Consider the following 27,036-nt stretch of genomic DNA (forward strand, 5'->3'; position numbering starts at 1 on the left):
GGAGGAAATGGCTGTGTCCTCTCCTTGTGTCAGCTGGTGAATTCCTTATGGATATGAGGAGCTTCCTTTGAAAGGGAGCTTCTTTTCTTCCTAGCAATCCTTCAGGTTCCAGGGAGCGGGATGCTGTTTCGCCAGCACTGTAATGTGTTGCTCCTTAGGAGGGAAAATGGACTTTAGTGGGGTTTTCTAAGAGCTGTTGTTGGGTTTCTGCTCTCACGCTTCCTTCAGGACGGCCCAGCGCTGCACGTTGGTAGGGAATGAGCTGGAGGTGGCGTGGCTTCCCTTTAGATAAGGGAGATGGTAATGAGGGTCTTTCCAAAATTACTGAAGCCTTCCAATATCTGTGCCTGGCCATCTTGAGACTGATCTTCTCTCCCAAGGCTGTGGGTGATGTACCTCCTTTGCCACAAAGTGGAAGTGATGCTCTCAGGCCAAATGTGCCCAGAGGTCTGGTCACTTGAGGTGCTGCCACACAGCAAGAGCCGGACCCTCCAAAAGCAGGGAGATCCCTCTTTTTTTGTCAAGAAGGAAGCTTTGTTTTCCTTATTTACTTGAAATTGCTCTTAGAGGAAAGGAGTCATTCCTGAGGGGGGCTTCCTGAGGATGACAGGACAGCTTTGAGAACTGCAGGCTCTGGGCACAAAGCTGCAAAAATGGGAGATGCCGTGGAAGGGGAAGACTCCTGAGGCTCTTTGATCTCCATCCCCCAGTTCTGCTCAGAGCTTCCTTTGATTTCCTTCAGTGCAGCAGGTTAATTTAAGCCCTCCATAGCTTGAGTGTCCGAGCTGAACTCAGCTCAGCGACGACCACATGCACCTAATTCCTCCCGAAGGTGTGAGCTCTCTGTACTTGACAAATATTTGCTGCTTTTTTTCATCCTGGAAGCTGCAATCTCATGCCACCCCTTCTCCCCCACTCCCAAGTGTTTATTACATCCCCAGACTTGTGCCAAGCTGCAGTTCTGACAGGATTTTAATGTCAGTCCTGTACATCTGTGCCTGACTCCGTCCTTCCGCAGTCGCTGTGCGATTGCAGCATCCCTTTAACTTCGGTCTGAGGCAGAGGAGGAAGATAAAGAACTTGATAGAACATTTATGGTAATAGCTGTAAAGGGAAGCTGGAGAGCAGTGGATTTCACAGCCAGAAAAATCTCAGCTCGGGGAAATGGGTCTGAAATACAAACTACAGATAGTTATAGTCTCTTGCTTCTCCTGTTGAAATAAAAGGATTGCTTTTCTCACCTTTATTTAAAACACACGTGTGGAAGATGAAAGTGTCCAGCTATTTTTTTATTATTCAGTCCACCAGCTACCGACATCTTTGCCTTATTTCATTTCAGCACTAATGGCATAGTGAAAGTTCTGAAACACCCTCTTTGGATTCAGCCTTCCTTGGGTCGCAGCAAAGATTCCTGCTGCAGGCAGAGCTGTTGCTGTTGTTTTCGTCATCAGCGCTTTCTTTCTCCTCTTGAACCTGGTGCTATTAATTGTGTTGCTGCGTCTGCTCTTTAATTGATCCCATTCACCGCTCCCGCTTTTGTAACGTCTGACTTCTTGTCACTTCGGCAAATCAAAAACCCAAATTAATCAATCTCCAGCCACTTGAGAATAAGGCCGTGTTGGGGAGCTGGGCTTGACAAAAAAGTCTAATTTCACTTTGAAAGCCTGTTGGAAAATTTTAACAAGAAGATGCAAGAAAAATGTAAACCAGATCAAGCTCGACTTTGGTCTGCGGAGAATAGCGTCACCTGTTGAGTTTGTTTCAAGTTTTTGTAAATAGGTGATTTGACAAAAATATGAAATAAATCAAAAGACACGAAGATAGAAGGGGTCAGAATATCCTTGGTTCCGCTGCAGATGGTTACACAGGAGAGAGGGTTGTGTGTGTGACAGAGAGAATAGGAGCCGTGGGCCAACGACGAAGCTCCGCTCTTGGACTTTTGTGTCCCAGCCTTTGTGCTGTGCTATTCCCGTACCTCACATGTTGTCTCTTTTCCTGCTTTTTCCACCCCCAGCTCCTTTACCCTGGCCTGGGGTGCTCACAGTGGCTTATTTTCCCTCATTTCCTTGGCCTCCTTGGCTCCTGTGCTGGCATCTCCTGCACCTCTGCTCTGTCGGGTGCCGCAGGTGCTGAAGGAGTCGTATCTCGGACAAGTTTGGTGCAGGGGCTTGGGAATTCGGGGTGTGAGGTAGTTGTTTTTCTGTCCTAGGGGCACCAGGATGCACAGTCTGGGTTTGGATTGAGTTTCAGACAGTTCAGGGTTGGGGGTGTTCACCTGGAGAAGAGAAGGCTCTGGGGACACCTGAAAGCCCCTTCCAGTGCCTAAAGGGGCTCCAAGAGAGCTGGAGAGGGACTGGGGACAAGGGATGGAGGGACAGGACACAGGGAATGGCTTCCCACTGCCAGGGGGCAGGGATGGATGGGAGATTGGGAAGGAGTTGTTCCCTGGGAGGGTGGGCAGGCCCTGGCACAGGGTGCCCAGAGCAGCTGGGGCTGCCCCTGGATCCCTGGCAGTGTCCAAGGCCACGCTGGAAGGGGCATGGAGCAGCCTGGGCTAGTGGAAGGTGTCCCTGCCCATGGCAGGGGTGGAACGGGATGATCTGTTGGGTCAGTTCCAATTCTGTGGTTCAGTGATGATTCTGTTAACTTCCTACCCTTTCCAGATCCAGGTGGACCCTCACAAAGTTCTTAGGGGACACAAATGGAGTTGTTTCTGAGATCCATTTGATGAGCACAGGCAGCTTCCAAACAACAAAACAATAAAAAGATAGGAAGTGGGAACTGGCTGGAAAGTTACCTTGTACAAAACACGTGTAACACTGGGAGAGGATATCAAATTGTGTCAAACAGCAAATAAAGCCCAGTACAACAGCACAGCCCTTGAGACTCTTCTGAGGATTGGTTTTCATTTCATGTTCTGTCTCTTAACTCTGGGTTGTAGTTGTAGACAAAGTGCTTCTCCTGTTCCACCCCTCCTTTCTTCTACCACAGTTTGTTGTGCTTGGAAGGAATTTCTCTCATGACCATAATTGCAAAATGGATCTTGGAGAGAGGCAGACGTGGGACTTCTTTGTGGAGTAAAAGCTGCATCGGCTTTTTTGTTTTGTTTGGTAAATTCTAGCAAACGAGGGTTGGGCTTGCACAAGCAGAAGGATCTGTGTCTTATTCCACGTGTCCTGCACCCGTAGAGAAAAATGACCTTGCGAAGAGCAGAGTGGTGGGGTTTTTATGTCCCATCCCTTCATAACTTGAGGGGTGTTCGGTCACCAAGTGTCACTTGTTGCTTGTGGGCATGGGCTGAGATACTGCACATACTTGTACAGGGATGGCCACGACCCTGGAAGTGTTCCAGGCCAGGCTAGACAGGGCTTGGAACAACCTGGGATAGTGGAAGGTGTCCCGTGGCAGGAGTTGGGGTTTAAGGTCCCTTCCAAGCCAAATGATTCTGCGATGTGGCTGTGTCAGCTCTCCCTTCCAGCTGAAGGAGTTAATAATTGCAGTGGGGAGGGATGGAGGGCAAGGAGGAAAGCTCCTGGCTGCTGGGAGAGGCCATGGGCATCTCTGGCTCACTGCTGTAGGTCACAGGCGTGGGCTGAAAGACGAGGATGCTCCGTTTTGGGGGAGGAGACATTTTTCAGCAGCTTTTTGCTGCACATCACTTGGAAACGGTTGCAAAAACGAGGATGTGCTGGTCAGGACAACCCCAGCTACGTGGCAAGGGGAGAGTTTTGTCCTTAGTGTTGTGTAATGGAGCCATGACCATCATCAAGGGAAGCTGTGCCCGTTCAGTCCATCAAGAGCCGCAGAGCTAATGATGGGCTGGGCAGATAATCGGGGGAGAGTTAATTGTAAGGTTCGATATGGCATCTTGTCAGCAGAGATAAGTTGTCACGTTTTCCACTTGAGCTGAAACTAAATGATTGTAAAATAAGTTATGAGTGTCCTTGGGCCTGTCTGCCAGAATGATGGCTAAGAATACATTCCTGGCCCATCAGTCTCAAGCAGCCCGCTTGATATTTATGCGAACTGAATGTTATTTTATTCCCCCTCTAGTCATGCTTGTCAGCTTCCCGAGTGAAAAGTGAAACTGCTGCTTTGACTCATACTTCAAGTATTGAAGCTCGGAGAGGCTGCAGATTGTTATTATTATTACCAGTATTATATATTTTTTCGGGTGTGTGTTGAACATTGATGCCCGATTGGGAAGAACTAATGGCTGACATTGAACGTGCGGGATGGCTGGAAAACAGCCCATCCCAGCCCAGTGGAACGCAGCTTATGAGTTCCAGTGCCTCTGTCAAAGCTGGTTGAGATGGGGAGTAATGAGGCGCTTGCTTTTTTAATTTGCCGTGCCTTTTTCCTTGCCTTTTTTTCCCTCCTTTTTTTTCCTTTTTTTTTTTTAATGTATTTAACAGTGCTGGCAGTGGTCGTCTGTTCTCAGGCGTGGTAATTGATACCAAATAAAATGCATTATTTGTATTCAGTCGGGAGGATGAAATTGCATTCAGCGGGCTGAAGCCTGAACTCATTTACAGTTTCCCAAAGCCCGGGCTTTCAGGAGCCCTCTTTTCAATTTGAAGAATACCTTGTCAGGCAAGAGAAAGAGTGGGAAATGGGAGAGCACAGCGTGGAAGCCCAGCGCCTTTTGATTGCTCATATTTTAAACCAGGGGAATGTTAAATAACTCCCATCTTCAAAGGGTGGGCTCGGAAACCGGGAATCCGGGGCAGTAACGCACCGACAATATCGGCTCGGCTCCCTTTACGAGGGATCGACGTTGCCTCGCTGGTTGAGGGGGAGGGAAAGCTCCAGGCTTCCACTTCAGAGCAGTTTGACCCAAGGACAGCAGGTTATTACCTGCAAGGGGCTGTGGATGGCGAGGATTTACCACGGGAGGTTAATTCTTCAGCTCTCCCGACGCCAGGCATCAAACCCCGTACGTCCCTCGTTTGTCAGAGCTCACGAGCAGGTTTTGTTGGGGGGATTTACAGCCTCCAAATTAGACAGAGCTGCCACCAGTGTGTGGATCTACCCTGATGGTTTTTAACAGGATGTGTTCCGTGGCGTTGCCTCAGGATTGTGTGGTTCCTTCACTGTTTGATGGGCCCAGGGCGTGGTGGTTGATGCTGCAGGTGCATGAGGTGGTGAACACGGATGGGTTCAATTGTTTCTAAAGTGCAAGCTGGGAATGAGTGGGGAAAAGTGGAGCATTTGGAATCACAGAATCCCAGAAAGGTTTGGATTGGAAGGGATGTTAAACATCATCTAGTTCTGACACCTCAGAGGGGGACACCTTCCACTAGCCCAGGTTGCTCCAAGCCCCATCCAGCCTGGCCTTGGGCACTTCCAGGGATCCAGGGGCAGCCACAGCTTCTCTGGGCACCCTGGGTTTTTTCTCTTCTTTTTAAGTTTCAACATAGGAAACCTCCAGAATCAAGCTGGATGTCAATATTTGGGACTGGCAGTAACCCCACTGCATCTGTGCTCATGCCTTTGTGTTTCTGGCACCCTCTTCTGCATCTTCTTCCCATGTCATGGATCCAAAGGGATCTGTGTCCCCTTGGCCAAGAGGATTCCCACCAGGATTCTCACCTGGGTTTGCCTTCCTCCTCCCCTTGAGAGACAGCAAACTCAGCCAGGAAAGCCACTTGCACCAGTTACGGGGCAAATCTTTAAAATCTCCTACACTGATACAGAGTAAACACATCCCCATGATTCCCTTTGGGGTTAAATTCTTGGGAACTGGTTTCAAGCTAGTGGATGTAGGGAAAAGAGCAGAAATCCTTAATATAAAGATTAATGTGTGATTTGGTCTCTCTTGCCAGGCAATTAGCTACATAATTTATCCCCCACTAATAACTTAGAGCACAACTGTGCTTAGGGGGTAATTAGTAAATAAACTTTATTAGGAAGGAAAAGAAACCAAAATAGGTTGGGTTTTGTCAGATAGGCAGTTCTGTGGGAATTTAACTATGCAAAAAAAAATCAAAAGGTGTTTTTAAAATATTTTTGTGATTTTCATATTAGTTAAACTGATACGTGTTCCTGTTACTACACTTAAGCTTTATATTAAGGGTTTTTGTTCTTTTCCCCGTGTCTGCTATTCTGAAACCAATCACCAAGTATTTAACCCCAAAAGGCAGTCGTGGGAATGTATTTGCTGAATATCTGTCTAGGAGATTTTAAGGATATGGCACATAAGTGCAGTCCTGATATTGCACTGAAGTGCAATATGGTATTTAAGTAAGGTTCTGGAAATGGCTTCACTTTCCATAATAGCAAGCACTTTCCTTTTAAAGTGTAGGTTTTATGCTGAATTTTATAATTAAAATCCAAACCAAGCTAGTAATTAAACAAAAATCGTATTACCAACCTTGGGGGGAAAATCCTGGATTAAGGTTACTTGAGTATTTACTCTGTAGAAGGATCCAGTTCTTAAAATTGTTGGAGTTAATAAAGCAGGAAACTGAACAGAGTAACGTGGGATTATTTATTTTCCTTGGCAGCAGGTAGGAAGTGACTCTTTATCACACAATTATCACCTGTACCAGGTGTACATTACCTTATTTTCCCACCTTTGTTGCCATCGCCTCCATCACAGCGTGTGTCTGTCTGATATTAATGACAGCAGAGAACATCCAGAGGATGCAGGGATATCTCTGTTCCATTATCTGTTAAAACATCCCAAGTGTTACACGAGTTGATGTGAGGCGTGGGAAGATCTTTGGAGGAAAGAAGAATTGGAAGCAATAACGTGTTTTCCCATTGGTTTCGTGCATTCCAGCTGGCCTGCTCCTAAAATTGATGCTGAGTCCTATTACTCTAACAGGATTTACATCAGCACTTCAGCCAAGTTGGGCTTTTTTGGTTCCTTTTTGAGCAAAATAATGGATATTGTTTGGAGCATCTCCCGAATGAGCTCAAGAACGTATCTGCGAGGTCGTACAGCCAGGGGTTGTAGCTTGGGTTCCAACCATCACCCATTTCAATCTCGCAGCATTTTTATGTTTCTTCCCTTTTTTTCCCCCCCCCACCCAACTGCAGACACCGGCCTGGGAGATTCGGTGTGTTCCAGCCCCAGTATATCCAGTACCACCAGCCCCAAACTGGACCCCCCTCCTTCCCCCCACGCCAACAGAAAGAAGCACCGCCGGAAGAAAAGCACAAGCAACTTCAAAGCTGATGGGATCTCGGGCACAGCTGAAGGTAGGTTTCAAAAAAATTCAAGCCTGAATTTTGAAAAATGCCATTCCAAAGAGTGTTGTTAGCTCAGCCACAGCCTCGGCTCTGAATGCACGAAGGAAAGGGAATGGTGAGAAATTAAAGACTGAGCTTTTAATGATGGAGCTGAATCGTCTGAGGCATCACGGCGCTGAATTCAGCTGCCTGAAATGTGTTCAGAACCTTTTTTCTTTTTTTTTTTTAAATCAATCAGAATCCCCAAGTTAATGTGGAGCATCATTAGGTGTTGAGGTAAGGAAGAGGCACACTTGGAATGTGAGCAAGGAGGAAAAATTGATGTTCACTCCGTAGCCCCCAGATCACGTCAGAACTTGTGTGGTTTTTTTCAGTATTATTAAATCTTGTGTTATCACATCTCCTTAGGCTCATCCTGAGCTCTAGAATGGCCAGCACTTCTGATGCCTCTCGTTGTTTGAATATTCAGCTGCTCGTGGAAAGCTTGTGTTATTTGAGGATAAAAGGGAAAAGGGGAGAGTTTAAATGTTTGGGTTCTTTTTTTTACGAGCCAGAAAGCAGAAGCCAAAAAGAACTTCTTTTTCTCCCTTAGTTTAGCTTACTATTTCCACACTGCTGTAGCTGTTCAATGCCCTTCTGAAGGGGTAACAATGTGTACAGGAGCCAGATATGATATAAAACATGCTTGCAGCTTTAGAAGAGAAGAAAAGAAACATGCTAGGATTCAACCAAAAGAGCTCCAGAAAAAAAAAAAAGACGAACAAGGGTGGTTGGAAGGCTCAGAAACTGGGGAGTCAACACATAAGGAGAGATGAAAAAGGGAGACAATGGAATAACATTGTGGGAAAAGGGGAGTGTTGAGTAAGAAAGAGATGTGGTTGTAAGCATGGGAGAGTAAAAAACAGCTAATTCTGTTTCAAAGAATGTTGGAACAAGTTCTGAAAAGAGGATGACAATTGCAGACAGCTGAAGAGACATTAAAAATAGATGTGATAATAGTATACAACCGAGAAGGGGCATGTTAACTACTACTTAGTCATCCTTATTTTCCATTTATTTAATTTCTCAATTGCACTTCTATCACATCCGGAATTTATTTCCCCAGCTATCTATACAAATCCTTTTTTAAAAAGCCATCAGCTTTTTTTTCATAACAGCTCCTGTTGTGTTCTCTTTCCAGTCATTTAACTATCTTTGCTGTTAGTTTCCCCCTAGTTTATGGCCCGAAGCCAAATTTTAGTTCAACCTTTCATTTTTAATTTGTCCTTTTTCCTTTTTTTCTTCCTTTTAAAGAAGCCCTTTTACACCACTTATTTTCATACCTCAATGGCAAATTACAGAGGGGATTTTTCAGAGCGTTCACCATTGGCCCAAGAATATTTTGTTGAAGTCACTATGAATCAAGACCAGCTGGATATCGAGAGCCTTTGAAAAATCTCTTTCTGAGCAGTTAATAGGTGTATGTTTTCCTTCTCCTGGGGAGATTATTTTCACAAGGCACTGGAGCTGGAGCCTGTGTGGTCCTGGGCTGCAGGAGGGAGCACTGGGGGGTTTGCAGTTGGGTCTCTTTTCCCTGATGTCCCTGTTCTGATTGCAGAGTCCATCCTTCAGTCCTCCTCTGTTTTGCTCTTCCTCTTCTCCTCGCCTTCCAGCATCGCACCGTGTTACCTGAAATCCTCTTGCAGTAACTCAGCAAAATTGTCCCCTCTCCCAGAAATGGGATCAGTGTGCTCCCAGAAAGGCAAGAAGTTGTTGGCAACTCAGTAACACACAAGGAGCCTTAAAGGGAGTAGAATCATTTGGGATGGAAAAGCCCTCTGAGATCATGGAGTCCAACCATGCCCTCAGCACTGCCAAGGCTACCACTAATCCATGTCCCCAAGTGCCACATCTACTCATCTTCTGAATCCTTCCAGGGATGGGGACGCCACCGCTGCCCTGGGCAGCTGGGCCAGGGCTGGACAGCCCTTTCTGTGGAGACATTTTCCCCAATATCCAATTTAAACCTCCCCTGGCCCAGCCTGAGGCCGTTCCCTCTCCTCCTGTCCCTGTTCCCTGGCAGCAGAGCCCGATTTCCCCCCCGGCTGCCCCCTCCTGTCAGGGACTTGTGCAGAGCCACAAGGTCCCCCCTGAGCCTCCTTTGCTCCAGGCTGAGCCCCTTTCCAGCTCCCTCAGCTGCTCCTGGGGCTCCAGGAGCCCCAGCTCCAGCCCCAGCTCCCCAGCTCCGTTCCCTCCTCTGGCCACCCTCCAACAGCACCAATGCCTCCTTTTACAGTGTTTGTACCTCTGCATGAGCCCATCCTTTGACCTGCCTCTTCCCACATATCTTCTAGGGTGAGCACTCTGTTCTGTTTGGGACTTGCAGTTGTGTCTTGGGAGGGCCCCAGTGGTCGTTAAACTCTTTAATTTTACAACATCTCTTTTCAAGCGCAGCCCGGTGAAAAGCAGCGGTTTGGCCACAAGGGCAGAATCAGGAGTTTCCACGCAGGGCTCTGGGCATCCCAGAGCTCTGGGCATCCTTCAGCAGACAGCTAATCTGGCTGGTCCTTGAATCCCTAGCAGGGCTGGGAGGGGATGGCTGACAGCGAGGACAGGCAGCCTCGTCTGTCAGCGGGAGCTGAAGGAGAAGGCAATGAGGCGTGCTCCAGCTCCCTGTCCTTTTAGGAGAAGGGCGTCTCACAAAGAGTAATAGTGGTTGTAGATTCCCATTAAGGACGTCCTAGCAAGACTCACAAAGGCTGGGGGGGTTGCTCTTTCCAAATCCTGGCGTGTGGGCCCTTGCAGCCTTTGGATTTTCTGCTACTTGTGTTGGTGCAAGGCAGAATCACCGAATCGTTGAGGTTGGAAAAGGCCTCGAAGATCCTCGAGTCCAACCAGGTTCAGGCTGTTCTGGGTACTTTCTCCAAGTAGTTGAATGTCAGAGGAGTTTGGGTTGGATCTCAGGGAAAGGTTCTTCCCCCAGAGGCTGCTGGGCACTGCCCAGGCTCCCCAGGGAATGGGCACGGCCCCGAGGCTGCCAGAGCTCCAGGAGCGTTTGGACAGTGCTGCCAGGGATGCCCAGGGTGGGATTGGTGGGGTGGCTGTGCAGGGCCAGGGGTTGGGTCAGTGATCCTTGTGGGTCCTTTGCAACTCAGGATATTCTGATTCTGTAATTTTCACATCTGTCTTGCACTTCGAAGCCGTTTTCAGTTCCAGTTATTTCCTTGTTCTCCAGCGCTTGGCTACAAATCTGTCCAGTGACCTAAAAGATTTGTCTTCCCCCACCATCACCTAGATTTAAACCCTCAGAGGATTACTGCACTTTTGAAGACCACAAATCCAAATCAGACAGTCAGAGAAGATGTTCTGGGAGATGCAACTTTGATCAAAGTGTTTAAGATGCAGCAGGTGACTTGCTGCAAATGGGCTCCAGAAGCCTGTGGTGACAATTGTGCGAGAACCACATCTTCCTTCCTTCCTTCTGGAAATCCTGAGCTCCACGTGCAAAGGAGGAGGAGGAGGATCCTCCTGCAGTCGCTGTTCAGGCAGGTACAATGGATCAGAGTTAAATGGCGTGGGTAATTCTAGATTTTGTGTCGCCTTCCTTTGGCTCCAGGCACGTTTCAAGTGTCAGCTTTCAAACGGGAATTCTGGGTTCCTTCATTTCCGTCTGCACCAAAGCTGAGGTGTTCAATGAGGTTTAAATCTGGTCTTCAGCAAACTCGAGCATTTTCACTGCACTTTGCAGGGCTTTTTTTCCCTCCTTGAACGTGCCTGCTTTGATCATTGACCTCTGCCCAAGTACTCAGATATCACGATGATGGACACTGAGCTCAGGGTGATTCACCAATTCCAAGGACTGATGCTCATCCCTTTTATGCCCTTCCATAAAGGTCATGCTGATTCTTCTCTCTCCACACTATCTGCACATGCACAGCCCTCTCTTTCTGGGATGGGTCCTTTCATCTCCCTTGGTTGATCTTTCTGCAGCTTTTCTGAGACAATGCTCACGGCAACAAAAATACTAAAGCACCTGTGTTGCACTTGGACAGAAATTAAAATTCAATTCCTATTTCGGAAAATCAGATTCTTGTGAATTCTCTTTTTTTTTTTTTTCCCCAGAGCAGTGAAACCCAGGGAGAAGTTTTTTAGTTCTCTGTGCAGAACTTGTCACTGAAAAAAATCCCTCGGTGTTTTTGAGGGTAGCAGCAGGAATGCTTACATTAGGCAAGGTGCCAGCAACCAGCAGGTTTTTTTCCCACCATGCTGCCTGAAGTTGCTCGGAGCAGGATTAGACAGAGCTGTGTTTCAAAGAGGAATGGCTGCTTGGAGCCTCATCTGTTTGGGTCCCCTTGTGCTGCTGCACTTATAGGAACAGCCAGGGATGATAGGAAGGCTTTTCAGCTGCAAAACAAGCAGGAAAATTAAAAGGCTTTCTTGGAAATGCTCTTCACAGAAAGATCTTTCCCAGTGTTTATTTTTCTTACTCTTGTTGGTTTTAAAGCCTCATGGCTATGCCAGCTTGAGCCTGCCTCCCCTCCATCCATCACTGGGATTTTAGGAAAGCCCCAGGCTGCCTTTCAGCACTGGAATCATCCCAGCTCTCCAAGTTTTACATTTACAGGAGATCCAGCCAGTGGGGCCAGCACTGCTGTCTGCTATAGGGCCAGCCCAGCCACATCCCAGTGGGATGGGAAAATCCACTCCTTCCCTCAGGGAGACCACGGGATCATGGAATGGTTTGGGTTGGAAGGGACATTAAAGCCCATCCATTCCACCCCTGCCATGGGCAGGGGCACCTCCCACTGTCCCCAGGCTGCTCCAAGCCCCATCCAATCTGGCCTTGGACACTTGCAGGGATGCAGGGGCAGCCCCAGCTTCTCTGGGCACCCTGAGCCAGGGCCTGCCCACCCTCACAGGGAAGAGAATTTATCTCCCTTCTCAGCATCCTGGGGCAAAACCCCCCCAGCTCTGCATTCCGCTGGGAAATGGCGCTTGAGGAGCAGGAAATGTGAGCAGCAACTTGGTAGACTTTTCCAAACTCTCAGAAATCCATGTTCTTCTTCATCATTTGTTTCTAAAGAAGTTTTGAAGGACAAAGGAGGACCTTTTATGTTTCTTCTCAGAACTGCTTTCTTAACACAAAGGTATTTGTTCTCTGCCCCTTGTGCAGTAATTGCTTTTCCTGGTGCTTTGCTGCTCTGTGCAGTCTGGACCCAACTCCAGGTTTACACTTCCTGGCTTTTAGCTAAAGGAGAAACCCCAGTTTACTGAGAAATCCTATTTTTTTTTGGCTTTTCCTGGGGTAAACTGGTAAAGGTATTTAAAAGACTCTTGTTTTTTAAAGCACACGTGTTTTGTGTCACTGAGCGTTGAAAATGAGCCCTAGTTAAGTGGGAAATTAAAATAGATTTGTCGGTTTTCTGTGGATGGAAGAACAAGGTTTAGTGAGGCTTTTCAGTTGTTCTTTCAGCAATAAGCAAAACCATCACTGCTTTCATCTGGTTTCTCCCTGTTGTCCCTTTCAGCCACCCCACAACCAGGAGGACGACGTGAGCTAGGGAAATGCAAGTTCTCTGTAGAACACCTGAAATTTTGCTCTTTTAAATGAATAGCTCAGAAGCAATACGGAGGGTCACTGAAATGCATGGAAACACCTGTGTGCATTTTGCCTGCAGCCTCCCACCCTAAGCTTTCCTGAGCACACTGGTGGTGATCCATTTACCTGCTGGCATCATCCCCTGAAGTGATCTAAACATTCTTGGCTCCACATCGTGGTGTCCTCCACCCAATTTTAACATGCATTTCCTTGGGTGCAGAGTTTAGGAAACGTGGTGGCCACACCAAACTAATGAAATTCCATTTCTCTAAAATGTCATTTGGGATTTTTGGAAATTAGTGGAAACACCTCAAGGAGCAAAATCAGGAGCAGATTCTTCCTTTGACAGATGGACTTGATATTGTTAATGCTAATATTTATTTATAATACACTGGATTAAGCACCATGATGAAGGAGGGTGTTTTTACCTGCTGCTCTTAGAGATATATATATATATTTTTTTTTTTTTTTGGCTTTTTTTTTTTTTTTTTTTTTTTTGGCTTTTTATGGTCTGGAAGAAACCTTCTGACACTGTCAGAGGACAGCATGTTCACAAACCTTTCCAGCACAAAGAGCCACAGCGTTTTTGCTGCCTTTTCTCTGCAAGGAAGATGTGAAATGTAATATCTTGACCTGCAGCTGCAGCAAGGGCAGAACCACTCACCTACTAAAGAGTTTGTAACCTTTGGAATCGAATCCATTGGATGTCGAGGTCCTTGGATGGATTGTGTTGCTTGAAGTAATGACCAGACCTAAGCTGGCACCAAAACTTCTTCAAGTAAAAGCTGTTTGCAGTCCATTAGAGGATAATTAAGTGTACAGCAAACAGGTGTTGCCCATGTAGGAATCCCACAGAAGTTATTGCTGATGATCTTGCCATCCTAATTGTTTTAGCTGATCCCTTTAAATCAGCTCTCAATAATTCCAGCCTGCTGTGTAGTGGTATTGGGGTACAGCAGCAACACAAAGTGTGGAGATAAATCAGAAGGGGAAAACAGTAATTCCTTAATAATTTCCTACTCTTTTTTTTTTTCTTTTTTTTTCAGTTATACTCTCCTTACAATGATAAGGGATATCTTAAGCTTTTCCCCTCTAAAAAAATAAATACATAAATATAAAATTCAAAATCCCAAATGCAGACCCAAGTCATACAGAAGAGGAGTATGTTCCCATCCTGTCGGGTACTATTTCTGTGCCTCTTGTGATGGAGGGTTTAGTGAGAGCAGGTTTTGTTTCTATTTCTGGTCTCTTTTAAGTGCCTGAAGTTTTAGAAAGTTCATCGTTTTAAAAAATACTCAGTGCTTAAAGAGAGAGGGATACAAAAGTGGCATTTTGACTACAATGCTGAATGAAGAAACGAAGCATTTATTTGGAACTGGAGGGGTTGGCAGGATAAGCAGATTACTAGGAAGGTTGGGAGGTTTCAAATAGGTTTGTAATTCATTTAGGGCTGCTGCTGAATTCTCTTCGTCTCCAATTTGTTGGCCGTCGTGTCGTTTGTGTGGTCCTCCTGTACACGAAACATTTCAGGAATTGCAGCAAATACCATTTTGCTGAATTTCACTGGACACACGAAACCCAACTTCCTAAACCTGGAGTTTAATGAGTTTGCTTTCAGTGAGATTTTAGGAATGTGTTCAGTTAAGTATTTGCATCCTCATTTTGTAGCTTATCTCGGAAGAGTCGTGAGCCTTTCCTGATCCACTATTCTCTGCTCTAGCTGCCTTTTGGGAAACAATTTATTTAAATACCCCCCAAATAAAGCAGGTCTTAGGGTTTAGTAGGCATTAAAAATGAGCAGAATACATAGCTGTGTTCTTCCTGCCTGCAAGAGAACTTTAAAAAGAAAACCCAGCAGTGTGTGCCCATATTTGTTGTCCATAATGCCAGGTGCTTGTTTGAGCATCTGAGAGTTTATCCCCTATCCCTGTAAGAACACTCCCGGGCTCTAATTCCACTGCTTAGCTGTGACTTCATCCACAAGAAACTCAGTCCTGGCCAAGGGCTGTGCACCCAGGAAGCAGGAGGGCAGAAATTAATAAAACCAGCCCGAATCTTCAGAGCCTGACTTTCAACCGAGGCAGAAAGGTCACTTGTTGGGAATCCTCGAGCCTCGGCTGCCGCAGCCTCCCTGACATGAAAGGGTTGCTGCTGAAAGACACTTATGTTGATGCTGAGGAGTGAAAGACAAGGGAGGTGAAGCTCATCTATTGTTTTAACCTACTTCATTGCAGGCTAAACAAGTTGAAAGGTTCCTGCTTCCCTTCAGAAGCGCCGTCAGCCCGGGGTCGGGAGAGGCGGCCGGTTCCGCCTACCTGGTTGAAAGGAAAAGTGTCGCAGTGGTGGTCAGCAGGAAAAGGGGATTCTGGAAAGGTTGAGGCTTGGGATGAATTGGTGGTGGTTGCACACACTGGCATATCTGGAGAGTGAGAGAAAGACAGCACTTCTCTTTATTTTATTTTCTGCATTTCTCGAAAAATTAGTCCCACTTTGAGCGCTGCGACAGCAGAAGGGCTCGCTGTGTATCCAGTGCCACGCTGGGATTTGGCCTGATTTTTTGGGGGGAAGGAAGAAGTTTTAAGTAGCTTTCTAATTGAATGAAGACAAGTGGCACCTTAGCATTTCACTGGCTTTGGGTAATTAGTGTCCTCAGCAGTGTGCTGTGAGCTTGACACAGAGACCTCGGTTCTGAAAACAGCTCCTGATGTCCACGAGGTGATGGTTGCAAGGTAGCAAGAAGTGTTCATAAGCTGTTATTCCTGCTAGAGAAGTTGGTAGTTCTGGTCCTTAAATAAAAATGTCTATTCTACAAGTGCCTTCTAATTTTTCCAGAGTGTAGGGCAATTGCATTTCATTATGAACCTATATACCTAAATTAAAATATCATAAAATTAGGTGATTATGTATTATAAAGCTGCAGCCAGTGAAAAGGCTAAAATCAGGTAATTGTGCTCAGTATAACTTTGTCCTCCTGTTCACCACGTAACTGACCTCTTGAGGCAAAGTGTCACAAGTTCAATAACCAGGGTATTTTGGTGTAGAGGGAAGATCTGGTTTTTGAAGGATGCCTGTGCACTTGGACTCATCAATCAGCTTGTTGGAACTGAGCTACAGAACTGCAGTGGGAAGCAGCTTCCTTTAAAGAGTGGAAGTCCTAAGTAATTCCCTTCAGAAGCCCTGGTTGTGGAGGTTTGCCATGGATAGCTCAGGCCTGGAATTCAAGGGGGAATGTGTCAGGTGTGATCTACCCAGGGGTTATTAAATGTGATCTTGGCTGATGAGGACTCGTAATCAAGAGGTACACACAGAGCAGAATGTAGAAATAACAACTTGGTAATTCCTTTTTAGTTGTAAACCCCTACATTTTCGTCAATGATGGATTTAATAACAACCTGTAGATGAAGAAATACTTGTGCCCCTTATTGTTTTGATTCTTCGTCACGGTGTTTGTGACATCTTTTAAAAAACACGTCCAAAACTGAGGAGAGTGGAGATATACATGAGCAATATTACTAAATATATGGCTGAAAATGCATATATTGGCTGCAGACCGAAAGAGTGCGTTTAGGTCAGATGTTGGGATGGCATTCTTCCTTGTGAGGGTGGGCAGGCCCTGGCACAGGGTGCCCAGAGCAGCTGGGGCTGCCCCTGGATCCCTGGCAGTGCCCAAGGCCAGGCTGGACATTGGGGCTTGGAGCAGCCTGGGCCAGTGGGAGGTGTCCCTGCCCATGGCAGGGGGTGGCACTGGATGGGCTTTAAGTTCCCTTCCAACCCACGCCATTCTGGGATCCTGTGGAAATTGAGTCTTTTCATGCAATGATGATGTTCAAAGGGTGGGTTTGAGGAGGAGTCTCCCAGTGGAAGGTGTTTGAAAGGGAGCTAATCCGAGAGGATGGGGTTCTCCCTGGGGAAATCCAGGTGGGGAATGCTGTGGTACGGGGTTTAATCTGCTCTAGTGGAGGTTCTGGAGCTGATGGGAGGTGCTGGGCCTGGAGGAGGTGATGGAGGTGCTGTAGGTGGGAGTTGCTGGAGATGCGAGCAAGGTGGACTTCCCTTCCCCTTAAGCAGTTGTGCCACCACTGGAGCCTTCTCCAGCTGAAAACCACAACTGGAGCCATTCCAGGTCCCGTGCTCTGTGCTGTTGATGTCATCCCTGTGACAGTACTGCAGAGCCCTTTTTATTTCCAGCTCCTGGCCAGTCAGTCACTCCAAACCCATCTTGTTTTGTCAAGTTTTAAACCTTAAATCAGCCGAAGTCCCCGCTGCACATCCACGTGCCCTGTGTGAGGTTTCAGCGCTGAGCTTGCTGTTATGTTTATTTTATACCCTGTGCTTTAATCTCCTGTTTTCTGTCCCTCCACCTTTCTCTTTACAGACCAGTTACTTGTGATAGATGTTATGCATCGTATGTGGTGTGCAACTCCAGGAAGCAGTAGGTAAAAAGGGAAACTTGAACAGGCCTCATCATTGACGTTTTCCACCAATTCCCCCCCGACTCTGAAAAAGAGAAAAAAAAAAAAATTTAATAAAGGTTTCTTTTGTGAGCGTGAGCTGGAGAAAATTGGCCATTTGTCTGTGAGGTAATAGGCTTTGGGATAATATGAAAATCTATCAAATGATTAAATTCAATGACATTAAATCACAATTCATGAAAGGAGAACACTGCACAGTTTAATTCTATTTAATTTTTGAGGGGGGAAAAAAAAAAAGCCCTTTAAAAAAAAAAAAAATTTTTTTGTTTGAGTTTCTCTTAAGCTGATTTCTCTGTGCTCTTTCTTAAAAGTGCCTTTCTAGTTGCCACACAGTGATGTGATCATTATCTGTCACCTCGTCGCCTTGCTGCCTCAACACGCAGTAAAATACAAAAAAAAAAAAAAAAAAAAAAAAAGAGGGAGAGAGGGGGGGTGGGGGAAAAAAAAAAAAAAAAAAAAGAAGACCAGAGGAGCTTGTGAAGTATGACTTCCTATCCCAAGACTCATTGCCTGCGATTCGTAGCGCTTGACAGTAATGATCTTATTACAGTACTCTGGACCTTGAAGAGATTTCATGAGGAGAGCGGGAGGACGAGGCTCCGTGTAATCAAGTGGCGCTGAATATTCCACGCGGTTTTGATCACACACTGATTGGGCACAGTTTTAGCCCATCTTCCAGTCAATTATGCATGGCCCCTCGTGCTCCTGTGATAGTCAGAAACATTGATGGCTGTTGTCTGGGGGGTGGGGGGTGTGTGGGGGTAGGGGCTGGCAGCCAGCCAGGGGTTTGAAGTGCAGTCATTCCGGGAGAAGTGCTTTTTAGTTGGAATTGATTACCTTTCTTTAGGTTTTTGCTTAATGGCAAAACTGTATTGGAGAGGGCTTCAGGTGAAAAATGGCCGTATTAGCCATTTAGAGTAGCTGAACTCCTAGTCAATTTTTAGCTTTCCCCTGTTTCCATCTAATTTATATTTAATGATGTACCGTTTGATAATATTTAAGATATTTCATTTCCAGTTGCTGCTGAGCACACATGTTGAGCTCATGTTAAATGACAGCAGATCAGCATTCAGGTTTTAGGAATTAATCCAGTTTCACCTCCAGGCTGCCAGAGCATGTCTATTTTGGCACCTGTGCCAGGAAACATCGGATTTGTCTGCGAGAGGCACAAGGCTGACGTTCCCAAGCAGAGCCAGGGCTGTTTTTAGCCCGTAATGAGGATAAATCCATGTGCTTTAAAAGAGGCAAAGGGTTGGTAGCTGGGTCCTTCATTTAGATTGTCGTGTCTCAGAGGCTGATTAGGCTGCTGTTTATTTCTCCCCTATAAAAACGTCACATCTTCCTTCATCCAGACCCCTTCAAATGAAAATACAATCATTAAAGCCGTGCCTATCGAACTCCAGGCGCCAGAGAAGGAAATACTTAATTGTAGGTAATGCTTCTTGTTCAGTGCCACCACTCTGGTTTCTCACATTTGAATATCCTGCAATTCCTAATTTTGCAGTCCTGCAGGCTCCCAGGCTTTCCTGAAGGTGTTTCTGCCACTAAATGCCTCCCTCATGGTACTGCCCCTCTTCTACTGCTTCCTCTTCATTTGGATTGTGGGTGTTTTTTTCCCTAAAACTGAGCCCAAATTGACCAGTCCCACCCCTAAAAAAGCAGCTTTAAGGTTTTTTTTTTAATTTTTTGTCTTCTTTAAGTCAGTTCTCACCTTCCACATAGGAGCCAGACCAGAATTCAGAGCAAAAAAATGTCATCCTGGTGGGTTTTTGCTCTTCGAAACAGAGCTGTTGGGTTTTCTTCCAATGAATTGGGGTTCAGCTATTGTCTGACATTCCAGATCCTAGTTTTGGGGAGGTGTTGTATCTATTTTGTAGTAACATTATACTACTTCCAGGCAGCCCACAAGAGCTACGAGGATCTTTTTTCGCTTTCCTTTGGAAGAGAAACTCCTGTGGGTCTGTGTGTGCTGAGCTGTGTGTGCTCATCCCTGTGCCGGCAGCCAGGGTTGCTGGGTGCTCCTCAACCTTTGCCCACCCTGAGAGGGAAAGGTTTGAGTCTGGAGCCTCTTGGTGCATCTTTGGGAGCTTTTGAACCAAGCCTTTGGTGCCCAAGTCATAATAAACCTGAAGGGCAGCTCTAACTTTTCCATATTGGTCTCCATCAGGGAGGAAAGGTGAAGTTTTAAAGGGGAGAAATTCTCCCTCATTGGTTCTGTTGACTTTCTTCGAGTGTGGACTCTGTTGTTTGAGCCTGCTGCCTGTGGGAATACGTGCTTTTCCCAAAGGATTCCTCACCTGAGGGCTGGGAAGGGGCAGTCACGGAACAGATTCCGTAGTAACACCCCTGTTTAAAGCTCTGTGTGTGCGGGGACATCGCGAGCTCCGTGAGGCTCTGTGAATCACAGCAGAGCTCCCACTGGAGTGGGATGCCGGCATGTGGGAAACATCTGTGGGCTTTTTAAAAAACCAATGGTTTTTAGAGTCTGATTGTCACCTCTGGGGTCTGATTGTCTCCTGGGAGGCTGCAGGGTGCAGGGTTCATCCGAGGAGAGGTGCTGTGGCCTTGCTGGCCCCGCGTCCTCCTGGGGCCGTCCAGGCCGGCGCGGCATTGACGTGACTTTGGCTCCCGTCCCCGCTGCTCTCACTCCATCTCTGTAATGCAGGGAGGACGAGCTGCACTCTCTGGTGATGGATGACAAAGCGAGGCTGGAGTGTTTCTGCCTCTGCTTCATTTGACAAGGAATTGGCAGCTCCAAGACTGTTTCAGCTCCCTCTTATTTCTGCTTCCCCCGGCTCTTCCCTTTGGCACTTCGGTGGCTGCGTGCACAGTGTGCAGTGGTCCTGCAAGCTTTTTGAGGGAAAAATATCTTTTAAAAAAGGATATTTTACTATTTAAATTCCTCATTTGAAAATTGTTAGTGGTGGTGGCAGGTTTGTGACGATCATAAACACAGGGGCTTTGCAGCCAAGGCGATGCTTTTGTAGTGGCAAACAAAACACCAAAGGGATCCAGCCCTGTTTCCAGACAACTTGAAAGCTTTAACCAACATATTTATACATAAAAGGGCAGTTCATGGTTTACTTAACCTTAAAATTGGAAGCAATATTATTACTTTGGGCTCAGCATCAGCATTGTCACACACATAATCACTTTTTGGTTGGGTGGCCACCATTCAGAGCATGGCTTTGAATGGTCAGTCAGAAATCACTGCTTGCTTTTTTTTATTGTAAATAAACACAATTTTGTGGTGAGATCTGGTGTTTATCACACAGGAATGACCCAGCAATCTGAGCCTGCAAATGTGGATGTAGGGAAGGAAGTCTGGTAATACTTACCCAGTGACTAATGTACATTTTCATCCTAAAACTAAGCTCTCATCCATGGTAATAGTTCCCATTCGGAGATCTCTAAAGTATCACCGAGGATTCCTGAAAAATTATTTTCAGAAAGTCCCCACTTGCCAGGCAACATACCTGAGTTTCACAGAATACTTAAGAGGCCTCGGTGTTTAATTAAATTACAACAAACCTAATTGTAATAAATCATAGATTAATATGTGCTTAATGTTTTTAATAATAAGGTAAAATGTAAGTTAACGCTTGCCAGATTACCTAAGACTCTGGTGTGAGGATCCATAGTGATTATAAGGAGAATGTGAAAATTGATTAATTTTTAGTGATTTGTCAACTGCAATCTTTATCTCCCAGTCTCTCTGTGTACAATTAGACTCCAGTTTGTCCAGGCAAACTCATTAATAATTAGGTCACCGCTGCTTATGGTTAAACTTTGGATCCCAGGTGTGAAGTGAGAAGCTGAGCTTTGGTCTGTTAGTTCCCCATGGAGGAATGGGATGTACTGGAATGATGGGGAGGTTTTCCTGTGTGGAAGAGGAAATTGGACTTTGACTCATGGTGTGATCTTAGATTTTCTTTTTTCTTTTTTCTTTTCTTTTTTCTTTTCTCTTCTTTTCTTTTCTTTTCTTTTCTTTTCTTTTCTTTTCTTTTCTTTTCTTTTCTTTTCTTTTCTTTTTTCTTTTCTGTTTTAATGACGGACTAACAGAGCAGGTTTACGTAAAATCCCAGAGTCACAGAACATCAGGATCTGCTTCTACAAAATTCCATATACACAAGGTTTTAAGTGCAGTGATGTCATTTTTTACCAACTAAGGAGGACAAAATAAGCCCAGAGCTGTTATGATATGAAAAAATAACTGTGGAGGAGGCTGGAAATAGGTCTTTGCTTTTCTCTTGAGCATATTGATGATTACCTGCTGCCTTTAGTAATAAAAATATCAATAGAGCTCATCATTCTTTCTTTGAGTTGTGGATATTATTGAAAAGCTATTCCCAGGGGAACAGCTGACAGCACTTAGGAAATACTTGTAAATAATCCATTAATAATGAACTCCTGAATCGTGAATAACCTATCCATAATGAACCTTGCTGCTTCCCCACGTGCCTCTTTTCTTTTTTTTTTTTTTTTTTTTTTTTGGCCAGGAATATTTCTTTCAGTCTTTTTATTTCCTCCACAGCCTCTGAGTGGAGGAGATGTTCCTGTTACATATCATCAGGCCCCATAATTTGTCATAATGCTACTCAATGGCTCATCTAAAAAATGTGCAGGGACGCTGTCAGGGTTGTTAGGCACAAAGTTTAACCTGCAACACTTGTGAGAAAAAAAAAAGAAGAAAAGATTGACATAAACTGTCCCCCAGAGCCAGACTGAAACCCAAAATGGTTTTCTGAGCAGCAAAGGAGCCAGCACGTTGAATCTCTTTGAGTCTCTGCTTGTCAGAATTGTGCTGGGCTTTGGTCCTGCTTGGAGGAGGATGTTGAATATACAAGAAACATTCAGAGGATTCTTGTTCGTTCCAGTTATCCTTCTGGAGAGAAGTAGATCACGGAGACCCTGTGAAATACAAAGGGTTTTTGTCATTTCAAGGCAATGCCACATTCGTACATGTAGGAATTGTCACCTCCTAGCTCTTAGTCCCTACTGGGTGCTCATTTTTTTCTGGGTCTGTCCTAACACATCAACTCCAGTTTGATGGACTCCACAGTTTGATGGACAAATTCAAAATGAATTTTTTTTTTTATCATCTCCTTTTTTTTCCCTCCTAAAAAGCTTTGTGGAAAGAGGTGATGGAGATTTTTATCTGCAAGTAAAAGGTACTGCCAGACACCTCCATAATGGTAATTTTAGTCAGAAGTCCAGCCACTTTTGCAAGGGGGTGGGAGGGATGGACTAGGCTGAAATGAGAACTGTGAGAATGCTGAGAGATGAAGTAGAAGAAATTCCCTCCAAGTGCCTGTTTCTATCCCAGCTGTACATCTCTGGGGACAGGTTCCTTGATTTCCCCTCCATTTTTTGGGTGAATCTGCTTCCCTGTGCTGCACCAGTCAGTAAGGTGAGGTTCTCCTCTTTACCACTTACAGGAACCTGAGAGCATGACTCCATTACTCATCATTTCTTAGCACATTTTTTAGCTTATTCCCATTCCAAGCAGGAAAAGCTGACTGTATTTGGCACAGCATTTTTAAGGGGTTTGTATCCTCTCCGTGACATTACAGCTCACCTGAGGACAAAGTTCTGTTGCTCTGGGGGAGCCCAGGAGTGCAGTGTCTGGCTGGTAGCTCTGATTTTCTCACAAGCTTTTGATTGCACCTTGTTCTGCCTGTTTTTTCATGCTTAGTTTCTTTACCAAACCCGTTTGTTCTTGCCCACCAAGCAAGTCCAGGTACACCCATTAAAGGAGATAATCTGTACCAACCTTTTTTTTCATTTGATTGCACAGTGTTTTGGCAGTAGTTTTGTGTTGGTGTGTTGTGGGGGTTTTTTGCCATTTCTGTACCTGTGAGTTCGCTCCACGTGGAAAGGTCATATAATTTTGAAGGGATTTTGTAGCAGTGGGAATGTTGCAGAGAATTGGAAAAATCAAAAAAGGGTATTATGCTTGTAGCTGAAAAGAGGGAAGAGATCCTGAAGAATCTGTGTATTATTTACCATCATGTGGATCCAGTGTGAAATCCCAGGAAGGCTGATATGTGATATGGTTAGAAAGTGATTTCCATTGGCAAAGGAACAGAGTTGTCCAAGTCTCTCACAGGAGATTGTCAGGGGATAAAAAGCTGAGCAATTTTTAATGCCACATTATCACAAGTATCTTTCAAGAGCAAATACACTGAGTTAGACCTGAGACCACAAAAAGAAGTTGTGAGGGGGGATTTTTTTCCTTGCTTCCCGTGATATCAGTCATCTTCATACTCCATCTGCATTTCTCCTGCTACTGGGAGTGCAGCCTGTAGGATTTTTACCACTCCAAAGATCTTTTAGGCCTTCTGAAGAAAATTCTTCTTGCTGCTTCTGCTTTGTCAGGTCCTCCTATCCTCCTCTCCTCTGAATGTTCTCCTGTGTGCAAACTGAGCTCTTTCTGTGGCCAACCCAGAGATTCATCTGCTGGGGCTTTGTGTTCTCTATTCAGGTTTAGATCAGATATTGGGAAGGAATTGTTCCCTGGGAGGGTGGGCAGGCCCTGGCACAGGGTGCCCAGAGCAGCTGTGGCTGCCCCTGGATCCCTGGCAGTGCCCAAGGCCAGGCTGGACATTGGGGCTTGGAGCAACCTGGGCTAGTGGAAGGTGTCCCTGCCCATGGCAGGGGCTGGCATGATATTTACAGAAGTGAAAATGATTTTTTTGAATAAGAAAAATGGCAGATTTTGGGTGTAAAGCTGGAAGGTAACACAAGAGAATAATGCAGACTCGTGGAAGCTCAGCAGTCCGAGGGGTTTGCTGCTTTTAAAAGACTGGCTTGATAAAATGGGTTTGACTTCTGCAGGGAGCAGGATGCTGCTGGTACAACTAATGGGATAAAGCTGCTGTTGATGTGCTGCTTGTAAATTTAACACTCCGTTCATTTCTCAAGGGGGGGAAATCCTGGCTCATCCTGCCTCAGAAGCAGCCCTGTCCTTCTCTCCCAGCTGAGGGGAAGCTGGGATTTGCAGTGCACAGTGATATTACACTGCAACATAGCAGTCTGACAGCTGTGGATGATGCTGCAGTTCAGCTTTGGCCATCAGGAAAAATCCATAAAGGGTCTGGAGCTTTCTGAAATCATTGATGCCTCACGGGTACTGGTGATTTCATCTCCACGCTGGAGGAGCGGGGCCGGTCTCCCAAGCTGCGCCTTCCCACTTTTATCAGGATACTCCTCTTCCTAGCCATGCTCTCCCTGCCCCCCACCACCACCAAAAAATAAAATCCATGGGGCAAATTGATTTGGGGCTCAGCCTTGATGAAATGCCAGCATTCAGCCCCTCACACCGCTGTGGCTGCGTTGTTAGCGGGGCCTGATTATTTGGATGCTCCGGCAGGAGCTGCCACATCCGAGTTGGAGGTGTGTGGAGATTAACTGGTGCCTGTCCAACCATTTGTCATACAAATAACAGTGCCAGTAGAGTGAAATACTATAAATCATTTTTTTCCAGGATTGAAACCTTTTATCAGTTGTGTCACTTCCATTATTCAATAAGCGATTAGTAGCAGGCGTTGTGGTTGAGCCAGTTAGTAGTTAACAACTGGGAGCTGTGGCTTGTAAGGGAGCCTGTGACACCAGCAGCTGATGTAAATTCAGGATTTAGTATCTATCTTCACAGGCCAGATGCAGTTGTTACTCAGGCTTTTGCTGGAAGGTGAAAGGCAGCACGACTTTGGTGCGAGTCTCTTAATTCATGGCTTGGTCCCTCAGCCACGTGGTGTTTGTGTGGGCCCTGCCTAAAACACACCACGTTCAAAATATGCAAGTAGCAAATCTCTTTTGCAAATCCCATCCTCGTTTTCCTGCCTTCATTCCAGAGCTAACCACAGCAGCTCCCCAGGGATTTCCAGCAACCGCAGCTTTTGGAAAAAAAAAGTCAAATTACAAAAGTTGAATTACAGGGATGACAACCTTCGTGTAAGAGCAGCCACAACCCTGAGATGGTTGGATCTGTGCAAAGATCTGGCCAGATGTTGGGTAATAGCAAATCACAAGCATCTTCAACTTAATGATTTTTACATTTTTCACTGGTACTGTGCAAATTAACATCAAATCTGAGGAGCCCCACCCAACACAGCCATAGGTGATAGCAGCTTCCTGCGTGTGAAGCCCTTGGAAATGCAGTCTGCGGAGAGGAGACAAAATGTTGAATCTGAATTGGAAAGAATTTTTCTGTTCCCACTGGATGTCTTGGTACTTAATTTCTCCCAGGGAAGAGAGCTGGGATAAGAATCCCTCCCCAAAGAGATTGAGACCTGTGCAGTAACCACTGCTTGAGCAATGAGTTCGGGAAGATAAGTTGGCAAGTTTGTAAACTCCTTGTGAAAATTCCGTGCTGCTTTGTCCCATTGCTGGCTTTGAGGTGGCTGTTTAATTGTGCAGGCCCTGAGGAGTTCTAGAATGTAAATTAATAGATTTATCCTAAAATGGTTTGGCTTGGAAGGGACCTTAAAGCCCATCCAGTGCCACCCCTGCCATGGGCAGGGACACCTCCCACTGTCCCAGGCTGCTCCAAGCCCCAATGTCCAGCCTGGCCTTGGATACTTCCAGGGATCCAGGGGCAGCCCCAGCTGCTCTGGGCACCCTGAGCCAGGGCCTGCCCACCCTCCCAGGGAACAATTCCTTCCCAAAATCCCAGTTTCCGTCTGGCAGTTTCAAACCATTCCGTGTGTCCTGTGGTAGTTCCTGCTAGCACAGCTACATGCAGGTGTTGTGGGTGCACTCCTGGGTGGGAACTTCTACCAAACTCAGAGTTCCAGTGAATCCTCCATGCTCAGGTTGTCCTTGTCCTGTAGGACCCAACATCTGCAGGTCTGTGTTTTCCAGTTTAGCCAAGGGAAGGAACTGGCAGTCTCCTTCTCTGTCAGTGCAGGGTGATGCTGAAGCTCAGGCAAAAAGATGGTCATAAAGTTGTCTTTTCCAGCCTAAATAATTTTGTGGTGACCTTCCTGTCTTAGCATGAGCATTCAGGTTTGTAGGGAAATAATCATCACAGGTGGCTGAGTACTTTGTAGGGAAAGGCCTTGACACAATAAATCTCTCCAACCAGAATTTTTCCAGTGAGGAATCCCTACTCTTAACATGGGAAGTTGCACCACAAGCAGAGCAATATGCAGCACTACTAACACCTGACACTGGCAGGTTGGCTCCTGCTTATTTTCACAAGTGATGAAAATTCACAAAGAATTCATGTTTATGTACATATGTGTATATTTATATATACACACATATGGGGTTTGTATGTTGTTGTGTGCCTCAGTTTTTATTTACCTAGTGTGAACTTACCTTTTGCAGTAGGGTGGATGGTGTGGGTGAAATAGCTGAGCAAGATGGGAGATGATAAAGATGCCTTTTCCTGGTCTTAAAATCAGGAGTCAGACATGGTTAGAAGGGAGAAAAGGCTTTTACCTCTGTATTTATTATAAGGATCCTTAGCTGCACCACGCCCAGGTGGAATGGGCCAGAATGCGCCCCGCAATGCACACACACGATCGATCGAGTATAACATTATAGACCTTACTAATTAGCACATCTATCAAAGATTCCCCAATGAGAGGCTCAAGTGAGCCCCCTCCCCAAGGAACCTTCCCCCTGGATGGTCCTATCTTAGTTTACAAAATGTGTTCTGGAGAGGACCTTGGTGTCTGGGGTTTCTAAGATGTTTAGTCTCCTAGCTTAACAAAATAAGTCCAAGAATGTAGGCTAAAAACCACTAAGAATACAAAAAGCTATAAAAAGGTATATAAAAGGGGT

General features: G+C 45.7%; 1 protein-coding gene across 16 annotated transcripts in view; it reads left to right on the plus strand.

The window, feature by feature from the left end:
- The window catches only part of AGAP1 (ArfGAP with GTPase domain, ankyrin repeat and PH domain 1), a 315,433-nt gene that overhangs the window by 224,448 nt on the left and 63,949 nt on the right, over positions 1-27,036 (plus strand). For 12 of the 16 annotated variants that reach the window (XM_048310096.1, XM_048310097.1, XM_048310099.1 and 9 more), the window contains one exon: positions 7,045-7,206. The exons of the other annotated variants lie outside the window; for them this stretch is intronic. In XM_048310096.1, the coding sequence (XP_048166053.1) occupies positions 7,045-7,206 (162 nt within the window). The remainder of the gene's footprint in view (positions 1-7,044; positions 7,207-27,036) is intronic. 16 annotated transcript variants of the gene reach the window in all.

Source organism: Corvus hawaiiensis, chromosome 7 (assembly GCF_020740725.1).
Source record: "Corvus hawaiiensis isolate bCorHaw1 chromosome 7, bCorHaw1.pri.cur, whole genome shotgun sequence".
In the NCBI taxonomy this organism is placed as follows: Eukaryota; Metazoa; Chordata; class Aves; order Passeriformes; family Corvidae; genus Corvus; species Corvus hawaiiensis.